Here is an 18,883-nt window from a genome sequence, read left to right as displayed (position 1 = left end):
TAAGCACAAGTCGGAGCGTTACGTCTTCGGCCGTGACCTTGTCATACCGCTTTGATATTTTGTAGTAGTTCATGTATGCCAAGTGAGCTCTCTTAGATCAACCGGTGTAGTCTAGTCCCGCGCGGCTGGCTTTATGGCGTCGATGGAATCAATGCATGGAAAACGAAACAACGAAACGAGGGCAGTCTGCACGTACTACCAGCGCCTCAAATCCAATCCAACCGAAACAATCAAAAGAAGCGATCGAAAGAAACCCTCTCCAACTACAGGCGCGTCCAATCCAAGCGAATCAAAACAAGTCCGGCCGGGTCTTCCCTCTTCCGCCCAGCCGCACGTGCACCTTTTTCTTTTTCTTCGATTGATTTGATTTGAGGGAGTGCACGTACACCTCATACGTACGTACGTGCGTGCTTACCCTCTTTTATCCTTCCTGTTTTTCTTTTTTATAACGCATCGTAGCTGCTTCAAACCTTCAACCGCATCACATCAAAAAAAACCTTCAACCGCATCACGTCAAAAAAAACCTTCAACAGCATGCACATGCATGCATGCATGCCGGACTAGGCACGTACACGCACACACAACTTTTACACGTGCACATTCGCAAAAATAAAAGACAGGACTTTTACACGTACACGTATGTACGTGCTTTTTTCTTTTGCAATTCACCTAGCTAGACGCGACTGCGCGCACAACACTTTTGCACATCGTTCCTGTTAAAAAAACTTTTGCACGTCCTTCCTGTTAAAAAAAAGAACTTTTGCACGTCGTTCGTGCTCCTATCCGTCTATCTCCCTCGTACTACCTCCGGTCCTTTTTAGTATGCATACAAGTTTTGTCCGAAGTTGAAGTATCTCTGCTTTGACCAAACTTATAGAAAAAAATTCAATATTCACAATGCCAAATCAATATTGGAAATGTACCTTTATATTATATATATATTTTTTTTTTCGTATTGTAGATGGTGATATTTTTTAACATAAATTTCGTCAAACTTTGCAATGTTTGACTCAACACAAATCTAATACGCGTAGCAAAAAGGACCGGAGGGACTACCAGTGACACACGCACATGCGTCACTAGCTAGCTACGCACATGCGAATCAACTTATTGTATCCCCCGCTCACATAGTTCAACTCCTAGACTTAACATTCACTAGTACAAAACAGGGCTTTCGTCACAGGGCAATATTCACATTAGTCCCGGTTCAGTCACGAACCGGGACTAATGTGAGCATTGGTCCCGGTTCGTGCGGCTAAGGCATTAGTCCCGGTTCACCTGGGCCCTTTAGTCCCGGTTGGTGCCACGAACCGGGACTAAAGGGTGCGATGCCCATTAGTACCGGTTGGTGGCACCAACCGGTACCAATGGGCTTTGAGGAATTAGTATCGGATCATGGCACGAACCGGTACTAAAGGGCCCATCAAACTCTACCCCCCCCCCCCCCCCCCCCCCGTGGACCGCCTTTTCAGTTTTAGAAAAAAAAAGAAAATGATGGAAATGTCAAAAAAATAAAATAAAATAAGTTTCCCATGTGATATGTGCTCTAGTTGTTGGGAAAATTAACAAATATGAATTTCGACTTTATTTGCAAAATCTCTCTGGAATTTCTTAAAATGGGCATAACTTTTGCATACGAACTCGGATGAAAAAGTTTTTTGTATGAAAAATCATCTACTCGAAAAGTTACATACGAATTTAACTCACGGTAGAAGGCGTTAGGGTAGGAATCGCACCAGATCTCCTCCCTCTTCAGTCTTCCTTGCGCCGCCACCACTATAAAACAACGCTCCTCCCCAAGCATCCCCAATTCTTCGCCAACAAAATATCGATCTTTTTCTTGGCTGCGTGGTTGAGAGCTGATAGTCTCCATTCTAGAAATTGTCGGGTTCAATTGGATCCCAACCCCACTCCTCAGGTACTCGGCGAATCTCTGATGATAATCTCCGTGTCTGTACTGTACATGGTTCTTTGATATTACCAAGAGAAGAAACGAGAATCATCATCACAAACATTCAACGAGTTCCTTGTTCTTTCTTCTGATTATCAGGAGGTCCGCCCGCCATCGCCATGGGCAGCCGGTTTGTGAATCTGTTGGCCATGAGCTGCAACGGCGGCCCCAGACACTTCAGCCTTCACTGCTTGAACCCGGCAAACTTATTTCGCCCAGCCCGGTCATTGCCAGCGGTTCCAGCAGTTCATCGACGGCTAGCGGATGCCCCGCTGCCTCCGCCGTCCCTGTCATTCGACTGGCCCTGCAGGAAGGGCGAACAGGCGTGGATGAATTTCATGGCTTTCGGCCCCGGCCTGGAAAACCTCCTCGCCGTGGACCAAATCGGCAGGAGCTTCTTGTACAACCACGACTCGCGCTTGCTCCGCACTGGGATGCCCAAGATGTGCAAGCCCATTATCGACCCCATCTCCGTTGCCGTGGGCGACAGCCTATACGTCATAAGCGGCAACCCTGGCCGGCTGCCCGATCGGGACTGCTTCCAGGCTCTCCTCCACACCCGCCTGCCTACTAGCTACGCCCAAGACTGGTGCTGGTATTCCCTCCAGCCACCGCCTTTCTTTGCCGACAACGACGACGGGGTGGATCGATCCAGCTGCCGCGATGCCCCAATGCCCTTTGAAATCAGTGCCTACGCCGTGGTTGATGATTCACAGATCTGGATATCCACATCTGGCGCCGGCACATACTCGTATGACATCGCGAGTGGCGCGTGGAGCAAACTAGGCAACTGGGCACTGCCGTTCAGAGGTCGCGCCGAGTACATCCCTGAGCACAACCTCTGGTTTGGCTTCACACCCGACGATTTGCAGCTCTGCACATCGGACCTCACTGCCTCGTGTGAGTTGAGGCCGCCCGTGCTGCAGGATGTGTGGACAGACGTGAACAGGCCAGAAGATTGGACCCTGACAGACGCCAGCATTGTGCCGCTCGGCTCCGGTCAAGTCTGCGTTGCCAGGTTCTTTCTTACCTGCCTAGAGGAGAGCATTGAGGATGTGTATGGCTATGCCCTTGAGAAAACAGAGAATTTTGCTGTTCTCGAGGGCGTCAAATTGTTAAAGGCTGGGTGGGCTCACCTACGGATGGTTAAGCACAAGTCGGAGCGTTACGTCTTCGGCCGTGACCTTGTCATACCGCTTTGATATTTTGTAGTACTTCATGTATGCCAAGTGAGCTCTCTTAGATCAACCGGTGTAGTCTAGTCCCGCGCGGCTGGCTTTATGGCGTCGATGGAATCAATGCATGGAAAACGAAACAACGAAACGAGGGCAGTCTGCACGTACTACCAGCGCCTCAAATCCAATCCAACCGAAACAATCAAAAGAAGCGATCGAAAGAAACCCTCTCCAACTACAGGCGCGTCCAAGCCAAGCGAATCAAAACAAGTCCGGCCGGGTCTTCCCTCTTCCGCCCAGCCGCACGTGCACCTTTTTCTTTTTCTTCGATTGATTTGATTTGAGGGAGTGCACGTACACCTCATACGTACGTACGTGCGTGCTTACCCTCTTTTATTCTTCCTGTTTTTCTTTTTTATAACGCATCGTAGCTGCTTCAAACCTTCAACCGCATCACATCAAAAAAAACCTTCAACCGCATCACGTCAAAAAAAAACCTTCAACAGCATGCACATGCATGCATGCATGCCGGACTAGGCACGTACACGCACACACAACTTTTACACGTGCACATTCGCAAAAATAAAAGACAGGACTTTTACACGTACACGTATGTATGTGCTTTTTTCTTTTGCAATTCACCTAGCTAGACGCGACTGCGCGCACAACACTTTTGCACATCGTTCCTGTTAAAAAAAACTTTTGCACGTCCTTCCTGTTAAAAAAAAGAACTTTTGCACGTCGTTCGTGCTCCTATCCGTCTATCTCCCTCGTACTACCTCCGGTCCTTTTTAGTATGCATACAAGTTTTGTCCGAAGTTGAAGTATCTCTGCTTTGACCAAACTTATAGAAAAAAATTCAATATTCACAATGCCAAATCAATATTTGAAATGTACCTTTATATTATATATATATATATATTTCGTATTGTAGATGCTGATATTTTTTAACATAAATTTGGTCAAACTTTGCAATGTTTGACTCAACACAAATCTAATACGCGTAGCAAAAAGGACCGGAGGGAGTACCAGTGACACACGCACATGCGTCACTAGCTAGCTACGCACATGCGAATCAACTTATTGTAGCCCCAGCTCACATAGTTCAACTCCTAGACTTAACATTCACTAGTACAAAACAGGGCTTTCGTCACAGGGCAATATTCACATTAGTCCCGGTTCAGTCGCGAACCGGGACTAATGTGAGCATTGGTCCCGGTTCAGTCGCGAACCGGGACTAATGTGAGCATTGGTCCCGGTTCGTGCGGCTAAGGCATTAGTCCCGGTTCACCTGGGCCCTTTAGTCCCGGTTGGTGACAGTTGGGTACACCTTCTATCACAGATCCGAAGGCAAGACATTCGTTAATATTTCAAGCAAATACCCGAGTTGAGAGATATGAAGTCTCCAACAAGTTCTATGGCTAAAAGATGGAGGAGAATCGCTCAACTAGTGAGCATGTGCTCAGATTGTCTGGGTACTACAATCGCTTGAATCAAGTGGGAGTTAATCTTCCAGATAAAATAGTGATTGACAGAATTCTCTAGTCACCATCACCAAGTTAGTAGAACTTCGTGATGAACTATAATATGCAAGGGATGACGAAAGTAATTCCCGAGCTCTTCGTGATGCTGAAATCGATGAAGGTAGAAATCAAGAAAAACATCAAGTGTTGATGGTTGACGAGACCACTTCAAGTGTTGATGGTTGACGAGACCGCTAGTTTCAAGAAAAGGGCAATGGGAAAAAGGGGAACTTCAAAAAGAACGGCAAGCAAGTTGCTGCTCAAGTGAAGAAGCCTAAGTCTGGTCCTAAGCCTGAGACTAAGTGCTTCTACTGCAAAGGGACTGGTCACTGGAAGCGGAACTACCCCAACTATTTGGTGGATAAGAAGGATGGCAAAGTGAACAAAGGTATATTTGATATACAGATTATTGATGTGTACTTTACTAGTGTTTATAGCAATCCCTCGGTAAATGATACTGGTTCAGTTGCTAAGAGTAGTAACTCGAAACGGGAGTTGCAGAATAAACAGAGACTAGTAAAAGGCGAGGTGACGATGTGTGTTGGAAGTAGTTCCAAGATTGATATGATCATCATCGCACACTCCCTATACTTTCGGGATTAGTGTTGAAACTAAATAAGTGTTATTTGGTGTTTGCGTTGAGCATGAATATGATTTGATCATGTTTATTGCAATACGGTTATTCATTTAAGTTAGAGAACAATTGTTGTTCTGTTTACATGAATAAAAACCTTTATGGTCATACACACCAACGAAAATGGTTTGTTGGATCTCGATCGTAGTGATACACATATTCATAATATTGAAGCCAAAAGATGCAAAGTTAATAATGATAGTGCAACTTATTTGTGGTACTGCCATTTAGGTCATATTGGTGTAAAGCGCATGAAGAAACTCCATACTGATGGGATTTTGGAATCACTTGATTATGAATCACTTGATGCTTGCGAACCGTGCCTCATGGGCAAGATGACTAAAACGCCGTTCTCCGGAACTATGGAGAGAGCAACCGATTTGTTGGAAATCATACATACAGATGTATGTGGTCCGATGAATATTGAGGCTCGTAGCAGGTATCATTATTTTCCGACCTTCACAGATGATTTGAGCAGATATGGGTATATCTACTTGATGAAACACAAAGTCTGAAACATTTGAAAAGTTCAAAGAATTTCAGAGTGAAGTGGAGAATCATCGTAACAAGAAAATAAAAGTTTCTACGATATGATCGCAGAGGTAAAATATTTGAGTTACGAGTTTGGCCTTCAGTTAAAACAATGTGAAATAGTTTCACTACTCACGCCACCTGGAACACCATAGTGTAATGGTGTGTCCGAACGTCATAACCGTACTTTATTGGATATAGTGCAATCTATGATGTCTCTTACCAATTTACCACTATCGTTTTGGGTTATGCATTAGAGACAGCTACATTCACGTTAAATAGGGCACCATCAAAATCCGTTGAGACGACGCCTTATGAACTGTGGTTTGGCAAGAAACCAAAGTTGTCGTTTCTTAAAATTTTGGGGTTGCGATGCTTATGTGAAAAAATTTCATCCTGATAAGCTCAAACCCAAATCGGAGAAATGTGTCTTCATAGGATACCCAAAGGAGACAGTTGGGTACACCTTCTATCACAGATCCGAAGGCAAGACATTCGTTGCTTAGTATGGATCCTTTCTAGAGAAGGAGTTTCTCTCGAAAGAAGTGAGTGGGAGGAAAGTAGAACTTGATGAGGTAACTGTACCTGCTCCCTTATTGGAAAGTAGTTCATCACAAGAAACGGTTCTTGTGACGTCTATACCAATGAGTGAGGAAGTTAATGATGATGATCATGAAACTTCAGATCAAGTTGTTACTAAACCTTGTAGGTCAACCAGAGTAAGATCCGCACCAGAGTGGTGCGGTAATCCTGTTCTGGAGGTTATGTTACTAGACCATGACAAACCTACGAACTATGAAGAAGCGATGGTGAGCCCAGATTCCGCAAAATGGCTTGAGGCCATGAAATCTGAGATGAGATCCATGTATGAGAACAAAGTGTGGACTTTGGTTGACTTGCCCGATGATCGGCAAGCAATTGAGAATAAATGGATTGTCAAGAGGAAGACGGACGCTGATAGTAGTATCACTATCTACAAAGCTAGAATTGTCGCAAAAAGGTTTTCGACAAGTTCAAGATTTTGACTACGATGAGAGTTTCTCACTCGTATCTATGCTTAAGTCTGTCCGAATCATGTTAGCAATTGCCGCATTTTATGAAATTTGGCAAAGGGATAAACAAAACTGCATTCCTTGATGGATTTATTAAAGAAGAGTTGTATATGATACAACCAGAAGGTTTTTGTCAATCCTAAAGGTGCTAACAAAATATGCAAGCTCCAGCGATCCATCAATGGACTGGTGCAAGCATCTCGGAGTTGGAATATACGCTTTGATAAGTTGATCAAAGCATATAGTTGTATACAGACTTGCGGTGAAGCCTATATTTACAAGAAAGTGAGTGGGAGCACTACAGCATTTCTGATAAGTATATGTGTTGATCGGAAATAATGTAGAATTATTCTGCAAAGCATAAAGGAGTGTTTGAAAGAAGTTTTTCAAAGATAGACCTCGGTAAAGCTGCTTACATATTGAGCATCAAGATCTATAGAGATAGATCAAGACGCTTGATAAGTTTTTTTCAATGAGTACATACCTTAACAAGATTTTGAAGTAGTTCAAAATAGAACAGTCAAAGAAAGAGTTCTTGCCTGTGTTACAAGGTGTGAAATTGAGTAAGACTCAAAGCCCGACCACGGCAGAAGATAGAAAGAGAATGAAAGTCATTCCCTATGCCTTGGCCATAGGTTCTATAAAGTATGCCATGCTGTGTACCAGATCTATTGTATACCCTACACTGATTTTGGCAAGGGAGTACAATAGTGATCTAGGAGTAGATCACTAGACAGCGGTCAAAATTATCCTTAGTGGAATAAGGATATGTTTCTCGATTATGGAAGTGACAAAAGGCTCGCCGTAAAAGGTTACGTTGATGCAAGTTTTGACACTAATCTAGATGACTCTAAGTCTCGGTCTAGATACATATTGAAAGTGGGAGCAATTAGCTAGAGTAGCTCCGTGAAGAGCATTGTAGACATAGATATTTGCAAAATACTTACGGATCTGAATGTGACAGGCCCGTTGACTAAAATTATCTCACAATCAAAACATGATCACACCTTGGTACTCTGTGGGTGTTAATCACATAGCAATGTGAACTAGATTATTGACTCTAGTAAACCCTTTGAGAGTTGGTCACATAGATATGTGAACTATGGGTGTTAATCACATGGTGATGTGAATTATTGATGTTAAATCACATGGCGATGTGAACTAGATTATTGACTCTAGTGCAAGTGGGAGACTGAAGGAAATATGCCCTAGAGGCAATAATAAAGTATTATATATTTCCTTATATCATGATAACTGTTTATTATTCATGCTAGAATTGTATTAACCGGAAACATAATACATGTGTGAATACATAGACAAACAGAGTGTCACTAGTATGCCTCTACTTGACTAGCTCGTTAATCAAAGATGGTTATGTTTCCTAGCCATAGACATGAGTTGTCATTTGATTAACGAGATCACCTCATTAGGAGAATGACGTGATTGACTTGACCCATTCCGTTAGCTTAGCACCCGATCGTTTAGTATGTTGCTATTGATTTCTTCATGACTTATACATGTTCCTATGACTATGAGATTATGGAACTCCCGTTTACCGGAGGAACACTTTGTGTGCTACCAAACGTCACAACGTAACTGGGTGATTATAAAGGTGCTCTACAGGTGTCTCCAAAGGTACTTGTTGGTTTGGCATATTTCGAGATTAGGATTTGTCACTCCGATTGTCGGAGAGGTATCTCTGGGCCCACTCGGTAATGCACATCACTATAAGCCTTGCAAGCATTGTGACTAATGAGTTAGTTGCGGGATAATGAATTACGAAACGAGTAAAGAGACTTGCCGGTAACGAGATTGAACTAGGTATCGAGATACCGACGATCGAATCTCGGGCAAGTAACATACCAATGACAAAGGGAACAACGTATGTTGTTATTCGGTCTGACCGATAAAGATCTTCATAGAATATGTGGGAGCCAATATGGGCATCCAGGTCCCGCTATTGGTTATTGACCGGAGACGTGTCTCGGTCATGTCTACATAGTTCTCGAACCCGTAGGGTCCGCACGCTTAAAGTTACGATGACAATTTTATTATGAGTTTATGTATGTTGATGTACCGAAGGAGTTCGGAGTCCCGGATGAGATCGGGGACATGACGAGGAGTCTCGAAATGGTCGAGACGTAAAGATCGATATATTGGACGACTATATTCGGACTTCGGAAAGGTTCCGAGTGATTCGGGTATTTTTCGGAGTACCGGAGAGTTACGGGAATACGTATTGGGCCTTATTGGGCCATACGGGAAAGAAGAAAAAGGGCCTCAAGGGTGGCCGCACCCCTCCCCTTGGTCTGGTCCGAATTGGACTAGGGAAGGGGGGCGCCCCCTTCCTTCCTTCTCTTTTTCCCTTCCTCTTTTCCTATTCCATATGGGAGGTGGAATCCTACTAGGACTAGGGAGTCCTAGTAGGACTCCACACTTGGTGCGCCCCCTCCTAGGGCCGGCCTCCTCCTCCCTTGCTCCTTTATATACGGGGGCAGGGGGGCACCCCAGAGACACAACAATTGATCCTTGAGATCTCTTAGCCGTGTGCGGTGCCCCCCTCCACCATATTACACCTCGATAATACCGTTGCGGAGCTTAGGCGAAGCCCTGCGCCGGTGGAACATCATCATCGTCACCACGCCGTCGTGCTGACGAAACTCTCCCTCAACACTCGGCTGGATCGGAGTTCGAGGGACGTCATCGAGCTGAACGTGTGTAGAACTCGGAGGTGCCGTGCGTTCGGTACTTGATCGGTCGGATCGTGAAGACGTACGACAACATCAACCGCGTTGTGCTAACGCTTCCGCTGTCGGTCTACGAGGGTACTTGGACAACACTATCCCCTCTCGTTGCTATGCATCACCATGATCTTGCGTGTGCGTAGGAAATTTTTTGAAATTACTACGTTACCCAACACAAAACAGGGCTTTCGTCACAGGGCAATATTCACATTAGTCCCGGTTCAGTCACGAACCGGGACTAATGTGAGCATTGGTCCCGGTTCGTGCGGCTAAGGCATTAGTCCCGGTTCACCTAGGCCCTTTAGTCCCGGTTGGTTCCACGAACTGGGACTAAAGGGTGCGATGCCCATTAGTACCGGTTGGTGGCACCAACCGGTACTAATGAGCTTTGAGGCATTAGTACCGGTTCATGGCACGAACCGGTACTAAAGGGCCCATCAAACTCTAACCACCCCCCCCCCCCCCCCCGTGGACTGCCTTTTCAGTTTTAGAAAAAACAAAAGAAAATGATGGAAATGTCAAAAAATAAAATAAAATAAGTTTCCCATGTGATATGTGGTCTAGTTGTTGGGAAAATTAACAAATATGAATTTCGACTTTATTTGCAAAATATCTCTGGAATTTCTTAAAATGGGCATAACTTTTGCATACGAACTCGGATGAAAAAGTTTTTTATATGAAAATTCATCTACTCGAAAATGTAACCCACGGTAGAAGGCGTTAGGGTAGGAATCGCAGCGGATCTCCTCCCTCTTCAGTCTTCCTCGCGACGCCACCAGTATAAAACAGCGCTCCTCCCCAAGCATTCCCAATTCTTCGCCAACAAAATATCGATCTTCTTCTTGGCTGCGTGGTTGAGAGCTGATAGTCTCCATTCCAGAAATTGTCGGGTTCAATTGGATCCCAACCCCACTCCTCAGGTACTCGGCGAATCTCTGATGATAATCTCCATGTCTGTACTGTACATGGTTCTTTGATATTACCAAGAGAAGAAACGAGAATCATCATCACAAACATTCAACGAGTTCCTTGTTCTTTCTTCTGATTATCAGGAGGTCCGCCCGCCATCGCCATGGGCAGCCGGTATGTGAATCTGTTGGCCATGAGCTGCAACGGCGGCCCCAGACACTTCAGCCTTCATTGCTTGAACCCGGCAAACTTATTTCGCCCAGCCCGGTCACGGCCAACGGTTCCAGCAGTTCATCGACGGCCAGCGGACGCCCCGCTGCCTCCGCCGTCCCTGTCATTCGACTGGCCCTGCAGGAAGGGTGAACAAGCGTGGATGAATTTCATGGCTTTCGGCCCCGGCCGGGAAACCTCCTCGCCGTGGACCAAATCGGCAGGAGCTTCTTGTACGACCACGACTCGCGCTTGCTCCGCACTGGGATGCCCAAGTTGCGCAAGCCCATTATCGACCCCATCTCCGTTGCCGTGGGCGACAGCCTATACGTCATGAGCGGCAACCCTGGCCGGCTGCCCGATCGGGACTGCTTCCAGGCTCTCCTCCACACCCGCCTGCCTGCTAGCTACGCCCAAGACTGGTGCTGGTATTCCCTCCAGCCACCGCCTTTCTTTGCCGACGACGACGACGACGGGGTGGATCGATCCAGCTGCCGCGATGCCCCAATGCCCTTTGAAATCAGTGCCTACGCCGTGGTTGACGATTCACAGATCTGGATATCCACATCTGGCGCCGGCACATACTTGTATGACATCGCAAGTGGCGCGTGGAGCAAACTAGGCAACTGGGCACTGCCGTTCAGAGGTCGCGCCGAGTACAACCCTGAGCACAACCTCTAGTTTGGCTTCACACCCGACGATGTGCAGCTCTGCACATCGGACCTCACTGCCTCGTGTGAGTTGAGGCCGCCCGTGCTGCAGGATGTGTGGACAGACGTGAACAGGCCGGAAGATTGGACCCTGACAGACGCCAGCATTGTGCCGCTCGGCTCCGGTCAAGTCTGCGTTGCCAGGTTCTTTCTTACCTGCCCAGAGGAGAGCATATAGGATGTGTTTGGCTATGCCCTTGAGAAAACAGAGAATTTTGCTGTTCTCGAGGGCGTCAAATTGTTAAAGGCTGGGTGGGCTCAGCTCCGGATGGTTAAGTACAAGTCGGAGCGTTACGTCTTTGGCCGTGACCTTGTCATACCGCTTTGATATTTTGTAGTACTTCATGTATGCCAAGTGAGCTCTCTTAGATCAATCGGTGTAGTCTAGTCCCGCGCGGCTGGCTTTATGGCGTCGATGGAATCAATGCATGGAAAACGAAACAACGAAACGAGGGCAGTCTGCACGTACTACCAGCGCCTCAAATCCAATCCAACCGAAACAATCAAAAGAAGCGATCGAAAGAAACCCTCTCCAACTACAGGCGCGTCCAAGCTAAGCGAATCAAAACAAGTCCGGCCGGGTCTTCCCTCTTCCGCCCAGCCGCACGTGCACCTTTTTCTTTTTCTTCGATTGATTTGATTTGAGGGAGTGCACGTACACCTCATACGTACGTACGTGCGTGCTTACCCTCTTTTATTCTTCCTGTTTTTCTTTTTTATAACGCATCGTAGCTACTTCAAACCTTCAACCGCATCACGTCAAAATAAAAACCTTCAACCGCATCACGTCAAAAAAAAACTTCAACCGCATGCACATGCATGCATGCATGCCGGACTAGGCACGTACACGCACACACAACTTTTACACGTGCACATTCGCAAAAATAAAAGACAGGACTTTTACACGACACGTATGTACGTGCTTTTTTCTTTTGCAATTCACCTAGCTAGATGCGACTGCGCGCTCAACAATTTTGCACATCGTTCCTGTTAAAAAAAAATTGCACGTCCTTCCTGTTCAAAAAAAAGAACTTTTGCACGTCGTTCGTGCTCCTATCCGTCTATCTCCCTCGTACTACCTCCGGTCCTTTTTAGTATGCATACAAGTTTTGTCCGAAGTTGAAGTATCTCTGCTTTGACCAAACTTATAGAAAAAATTCAATATTCACAATGCCAAATCTATATTGGAAATGTACCTTTATATTTTATATATATTTTTTTTTCGTATTGTAGATGCTGATATTTTTTAACATAAATTTGGTCAAACTTTGCAATGTTTGACTCAACACAAATCTAATACGCGTAGCAAAAAGGACCGGAGGGAGTACCAGTGACACACGCACATGCGTCACTAGCTAGCTACGCACATGCGAATCAACATATTGTATCCCCAGCTCACATAGTTCAACTCATAGACTTAACATTCACTAGTACAAAACAGGGCTTTCGTCACAGGGCAATATTCACATTAGTCCCGGTTCAGTCACGAACGGGGACTAATGTGAGCATTGGTCCCGGTTCGTGCGGCTAAGGCATTAGTCCCGGTTGGTGCCACGAACCGGGACTAAAGGGTGCGATGCACATTAGTACCGGTTGGTGGCACCAACCGTGACTAAAGGTTAGTCCTTTAGTCCCGGTTGGTGCCACCAACCGGTACTAATGGGCTTTGAGGCATTAGTACCGGTTCATGGCACGAACCGGTACTAAAGGGCCCATCAAACTCTACCCCCCCCCCTCCGTGGACCGCCTTTTCAGTTTTAGAAAAAACAAAAGAAAATGATGGAAATGTCAAAAAAAATAAAATAAAATAAGTTTCCCATGTGATATGTGGTCTAGTTGTCGGGAAAATTAACAAATATGAATTTCGACTTTATTTGCAAAATCTCTCTGGAATTTCTTAAAAAGGGCATAACTTTTGCATACGAACTCGGATGAAAAAGTTTTTTATATGAAAAATCATCTACTCGAAAAGTTACATACGAATTTAACCCACGGTAGAAGGCGTTAGTGTAGGAATCGCACCGGATCTCCTCCCTCTTCAGTCTTCCTTGCGCCGCCACCAGTATAAAACAGCGCTCCTCCCCAAGCATCCCCAATTCTTCGCCAACAAAATATCGATCTTGTTCTTGGCTGCGTGGTTGAGAGCTGATAGTCTCCATTCCAGAAATTGTCGGGTTCAATTGGATCCCAACCCCACTCCTCAGGTACTCGGCGAATCTCTGATGATAATCTCCGTGTCTGTACTGTACATGGTTCTTTGATATTTCCAAGAGAAGAAACGAGAATCATCATCACAAACATTCAACGAGTTCCTTATTCTTTCTTCTGATTATCAGGAGGTCCGCCCGCCATCGCCATGGGCAGCCGGTTTGTGAATCTGTTGGCCATGAGCTGCAACGGCGGCCCCAGACACTTCAGCCTTCACTGCTTGAACCCGGCAAACTTATTTCGCCCAGCCCGGTCACGGCCAGCGGTTCCAGCAGTTCATCGACGGCCAGCGGACGCCCCGCTGCCTCCGCCGTCCCTGTCATTCGACTGGCCCTGCATGAAGGGCGAACAGGCGTGGATGAATTTCATGGCTTTCGGCCCCGGCCGGGAAAACCTCCTCGCCGTGGACCAAATCGGCAGGAGCTTCTTGTACAACCACGACTCGCGCTTGCTCCGCACTGGGATGCCCAAGATGCGCAAGCCCATTATCGACCCCATCTCCGTTGCCGTGGGCGACAGCCTATACGTCATGAGCGGCAACCCTGGCCGGCTGCCCGATCGGGACTGCTTCCAGGCTCTCCTCCACACCCGCCTGCCTGCTAGCTACGCCCAAGACTGGTGCTGGTATTCCCTCTAGCCACCGCCTTTCTTTGCCGACGACGACGACGGGGTGGATCGATCCAGCTGCCGCGATGCCCCAATGCCCTTTGAAATCAGTGCCTACGCCGTGGTTGACGATTCACAGATCTGGATATCCACATCTGGCGCCGGCACATACTCGTATGACATCGCGAGTGGCGCGTGGAGCAAACTAGGCAACTGGGCACTGCCGTTCAGAGGTCGCGCCGAGTACATCCCTGAGCACAACCTCTGGTTTGGCTTCACACCCGACGATTTGCAGCTCTGCACATCTGTCCTCACTTCCTCGTGTGAGTTGAGGCCGCCCGTGCTGCAGGATGTGTGGACAGACGTGAACAGGCCGGAAGATTGGACCCTGACAGACGCCAGCATTGTGCCGCTCGGCTCCGGTCAAGTCTGCGTTGCCAGGTTCTTTCTTACCTGCCCAGAGGAGAGCATTGAGGATGTGTATGGCTATGCCCTTGAGAAAACAGAGAATTTTGCTGTTCTCGAGGGCGTCAAATTGTTAAAGGCTGGGTGGGCTCAGCTCCGGATGGTTAAGCACAAGTCGGAGCGTTACGTCTTTGGCCGTGACCTTGTCATACCGCTTTGATATTTTGTAGTACTTCATCTATGCCAAGTGAGCTCTCTTAGATCAATCGGTGTAGTCTAGTCCCGCGCGGCTGGCTTTATGGCGTCGATGGAATCAATGCATGGAAAACGAAACAACAAAACGAGGGCAGTCTACACGTACTACCAGCGCCTCAAATCCAATCCAACCGAAACAATCAAAAGAAGCGATCGAAAGAAACCCTCTCCAACTACAGGCGCGTCCAAGGCAAGCGAATCAAAACAAGTCCGGCCGGGTCTTCCCTCTTCCGCCCAGCCGCACGTGCACCTTTTTCTTTTTCTTCGATTGATTTGATTTGAGGGAGTGCACGTACACCTCATACGTACGTACGTGCGTGCTTACCCTCTTTTATTCTTCCTGTTTTTCTTTTTTATAACGCATCCTAGCTACTTCAAACCTTCAACCGCATCACGTCAAAATAAAAACCTTCAACCGCATCACGTCAAAAAAAAAAACTTCAACCGCATGCACATGCATGCATGCATGCCGGACTAGGCACGTACACGCACACACAACTTTTACACGTGCACATTCGCAAAAATAAAAGACAGGACTTTTACACGACACGTATGTACGTGCTTTTTTCTTTTGCAATTCACCTAGCTAGACGCGACTGCGCGCTCAACAATTTTGCACATCGTTCCTGTTAAAAAAAAATTGCACGTCCTTCCAGTTCAAAAAAAAGAACTTTTGCACGTCGTTCGTGCTCCTATCCGTCTATCTCCCTCGTACTACCTCCGGTCCTTTTTAGTATGCATACAAGTTTTGTCCGAAGTTGAAGTATCTCTGCTTTGACCAAACTTATATAAAAAAATTCAATATTCACAATGCCAAATATATATTGGAAATTTACCTTTATATTTTATATATATATATTTTTTTCGTATTGTAGATGCTGATATTTGTTAACATAAATTTGGTCAAAATTTGCAATGTTTGACTCAACACAAATCTAATACGCGTAGCAAAAAGGACCGGAGGGAGTACCAGTGACACACGCACATGCGTCACTAGCTAGCTACGCACATGCGAATCAACTTATTGTATCCCCAGCTCACATAGTTCAACTCATAGACTTAACATTCACTAGTACAAAACAGGGCTTTCGTCACAGGGCAATATTCACATTAGTCCCGGTTCAGTCACGAACTGGGACTAATGTGAGCATTGGTCCCGGTTCGTGCGGCTAAGGCATTAGTCCCGGTTGGTGCCACGAACCGGGACTAAAGGGTGCGATGCCCATTAGTACCGGTTGGTGGCACCAACCGTGACTAAAGGTTAGTCCTTTAGTCCCGGTTGGTGCCACCAACCGGTACTAATGGGCTTTGAGGCATTAGTACCGGTTCATGGCACGAACCGGTACTAAAGGGCCCATCAAACTCTACCCCCCCCCCCCCCTCCGTGGACCGCCTTTTCAGTTTTAGAAAAAACAAAAGAAAATGATGGAAATGTCAAAAAAATAAAATAAAATAAGTTTCCCACGTGATATGTGGTCTAGTTGTTGGGAAAATTAACAAATATGAATTTCGACTTTATTTGCAAAATCTCCCTGGAATTTCTTAAAAAGGGCATAACTTTTGCATACGAACTCGGATGAAAAAGTTTTTTATATGAAAAATCATCTACTCGAAAAGTTACATACGAATTTAACCCACGGTAGAAGGCGTTAGGGTAGGAATCGCACCGGATCTCCTCCCTCTTCAGTCTTCCTTGCGCCGCCACCAGTATAAAACAGCGCTCCTCCCCAAGCATCCCCAATTCTTCGCCAACAAAATATCGATCTTGTTCTTGGCTGCGTGGTTGAGAGCTGATAGTCTCCATTCCAGAAATTGTCGGGTTCAATTGGATCCCAACCCCACTCCTCAGGTACTCGGCGAATCTCTGATGATAATCTCCGTGTCTGTACTGTACATGGTTCTTTGATATTTCCAAGAGAAGAAACGAGAATCATCATCACAAACATTCAACGAGTTCCTTATTCTTTCTTCTGATTATCAGGAGGTCCGCCCGCCATCGCCATGGGCAGCCGGTTTGTGAATCTGTTGGCCATGAGCTGCAACGGCGGCCCCAGACACTTCAGCCTTCACTGCTTGAACCCGGCAAACTTATTTCGCCCAGCCCGGTCACGGCCAGCGGTTCCAGCAGTTCATCGACGGCCAGCGGACGCCCCGCTGCCTCCGCCGTCCCTGTCATTCGACTGGCCCTGCATGAAGGGCGAACAGGCGTGGATGAATTTCATGGCTTTCGGCCCCGGCCGGGAAAACCTCCTCGCCGTGGACCAAATCGGCAGGAGCTTCTTGTACAACCACGACTCGCGCTTGCTCCGCACTGGGATGCCCAAGATGCGCAAGCCCATTATCGACCCCATCTCCGTTGCCGTGGGCGACAGCCTATACGTCATGAGCGGCAACCCTGGCCGGCTGCCCGATCGGGACTGCTTCCAGGCTCTCCTCCACACCCGCCTGCCTGCTAGCTACGCCCAAGACTGGTGCTGGTATTCCCTCCAGCCACCGCCTTTCTTTGCCGCCGACGACGACGGGGTGGATCGATCCAGCTGCCGCGATGCCCCAATGCCCTTTGAAATCAGTGCCTACGCCGTGGTTGACGATTCACAGATCTGGATATCCACATCTGGCGCCGGCACATACTCGTATGACATCGCGAGTGGCGCGTGGAGCAAACTAGGCAACTGGGCACTGCCGTTCAGAGGTCGCGCCGAGTACATCCCTGAGCACAACCTCTGGTTTGGCTTCACACCCGACGATTTGCAGCTCTGCACATCTGACCTCACTGCCTCGTGTGAGTTGAGGCCGCCCGTGCTGCAGGATGTGTGGACAGACGTGAACAGGCCGGAAGATTGGACCCTGACAGACGCCAGCATTGTGCCGCTCGGCTCCGGTCAAGTCTGCGTTGCCAGGTTCTTTCTTACCTGCCCAGAGGAGAGCATTGAGGATGTGTATGGCTATGCCCTTGAGAAAACAGAGAATTTTGCTGTTCTCGAGGGCGTCAAATTGTTAAAGGCTGGGTGGGCTCAGCTCCGGATGGTTAAGCACAAGTCGGAGCGTTACGTCTTTGGCCGTGACCTTGTCATACCGCTTTGATATTTTGTAGTACTTCATCTATGCCAAGTGAGCTCTCTTAGATCAACCGGTGTAGTCTAGTCCCGCGCGGCTGGCTTTATGGCGTCGATGGAATCAATGCATGGAAAACGAAACAACGAAACGAGGGCAGTCTGCACGTACTACCAGCGCCTCAAATCCAATCCAACCGAAACAATCAAAAGAAGCGATCGAAAGAAACCCTCTCCAACTACAGGCGCGTCCAAACCAAGCGAATCAAAACAAGTCCGGCCGGGTCTTCCCTCTTCCGCCCAGCCGCACGTGCACCTTCTTCTTTTTCTTCGATTGATTTGATTTGAGGGAGTGCACGTACACCTCATACATACGTACGTGCGTGCTTACCCTCTTTTATTCTTCCTGTTTTTCTTATTTATAACGCATGGTAGCTGCTTCAAACCTTCAACCGCATCACGTCAAAAAAAACCTTCAACCGCATCACGTCAAAAAAAAAAACTTCAACCGCATGCACATGCATGCATGCATGCCGGACTAGGCACGTACACGCACAAACAACTTTTACACGTGCACATTCGCAAAAATAAAAGACAGGACTTTTACACGTACACGTATGTACGTGCTTTTTTCTTTTGCAATTCACCTAGCTAGACGCGACTGCGCGCACAACACTTTTGCACATCGTTCCTGTTAAAAAAATAAATTTGCACGTCCTTCCTGTTCAAAAAAAAGAACTTTTGCACGTCGTTCGTGCTCCTATCCGTCTATCTCCCTCGTACTACCTCCGGTCCTTTTTAGTATGCATACAAGTTTTGTCCGAAGTTGAAATATCTCTGCTTTGACCAAACTTATAGAAAAAAATTCAATATTCACAATGCCAAATCTATATTGGAAATGTACCTTTATATTTTAT

At 46.8% G+C, this 18,883-nt stretch overlaps 2 protein-coding genes and 1 pseudogene across 2 annotated transcripts; all 3 read left to right on the top strand.

Moving 5' to 3' along the window:
• The first annotated feature begins 2,070 nt into the window (after positions 1-2,070).
• Positions 2,071-3,153, top strand: LOC141041372 (uncharacterized). Its single transcript, XM_073507532.1, has one exon. The coding sequence runs from the start codon at positions 2,071-2,073 to the stop codon at positions 3,151-3,153; it is 1,083 nt and encodes a 360-aa protein (XP_073363633.1).
• A 10,642-nt stretch (positions 3,154-13,795) lies between these two features.
• Positions 13,796-14,878, top strand: LOC141041348 (uncharacterized; annotated as a pseudogene).
• Positions 14,879-16,652: 1,774 nt separating this feature from the next.
• Positions 16,653-18,043, top strand: LOC109760216 (uncharacterized). The gene is made up of 2 exons (XM_073507475.1): positions 16,653-16,762; positions 16,895-18,043. Exon 2 carries the CDS (start codon positions 16,915-16,917, stop codon positions 17,995-17,997), a length of 1,083 nt encoding a protein of 360 aa, XP_073363576.1. The 5' UTR covers positions 16,653-16,762; positions 16,895-16,914; the 3' UTR covers positions 17,998-18,043.
• Positions 18,044-18,883: the final 840 nt, after the last annotated feature.

Source organism: Aegilops tauschii, chromosome 1 (assembly GCF_002575655.3).
Source record: "Aegilops tauschii subsp. strangulata cultivar AL8/78 chromosome 1, Aet v6.0, whole genome shotgun sequence".
NCBI classification, from domain to species: Eukaryota; Viridiplantae; Streptophyta; class Magnoliopsida; order Poales; family Poaceae; genus Aegilops; species Aegilops tauschii.
This window is presented reverse-complemented; position numbering and strand designations above follow the sequence as displayed.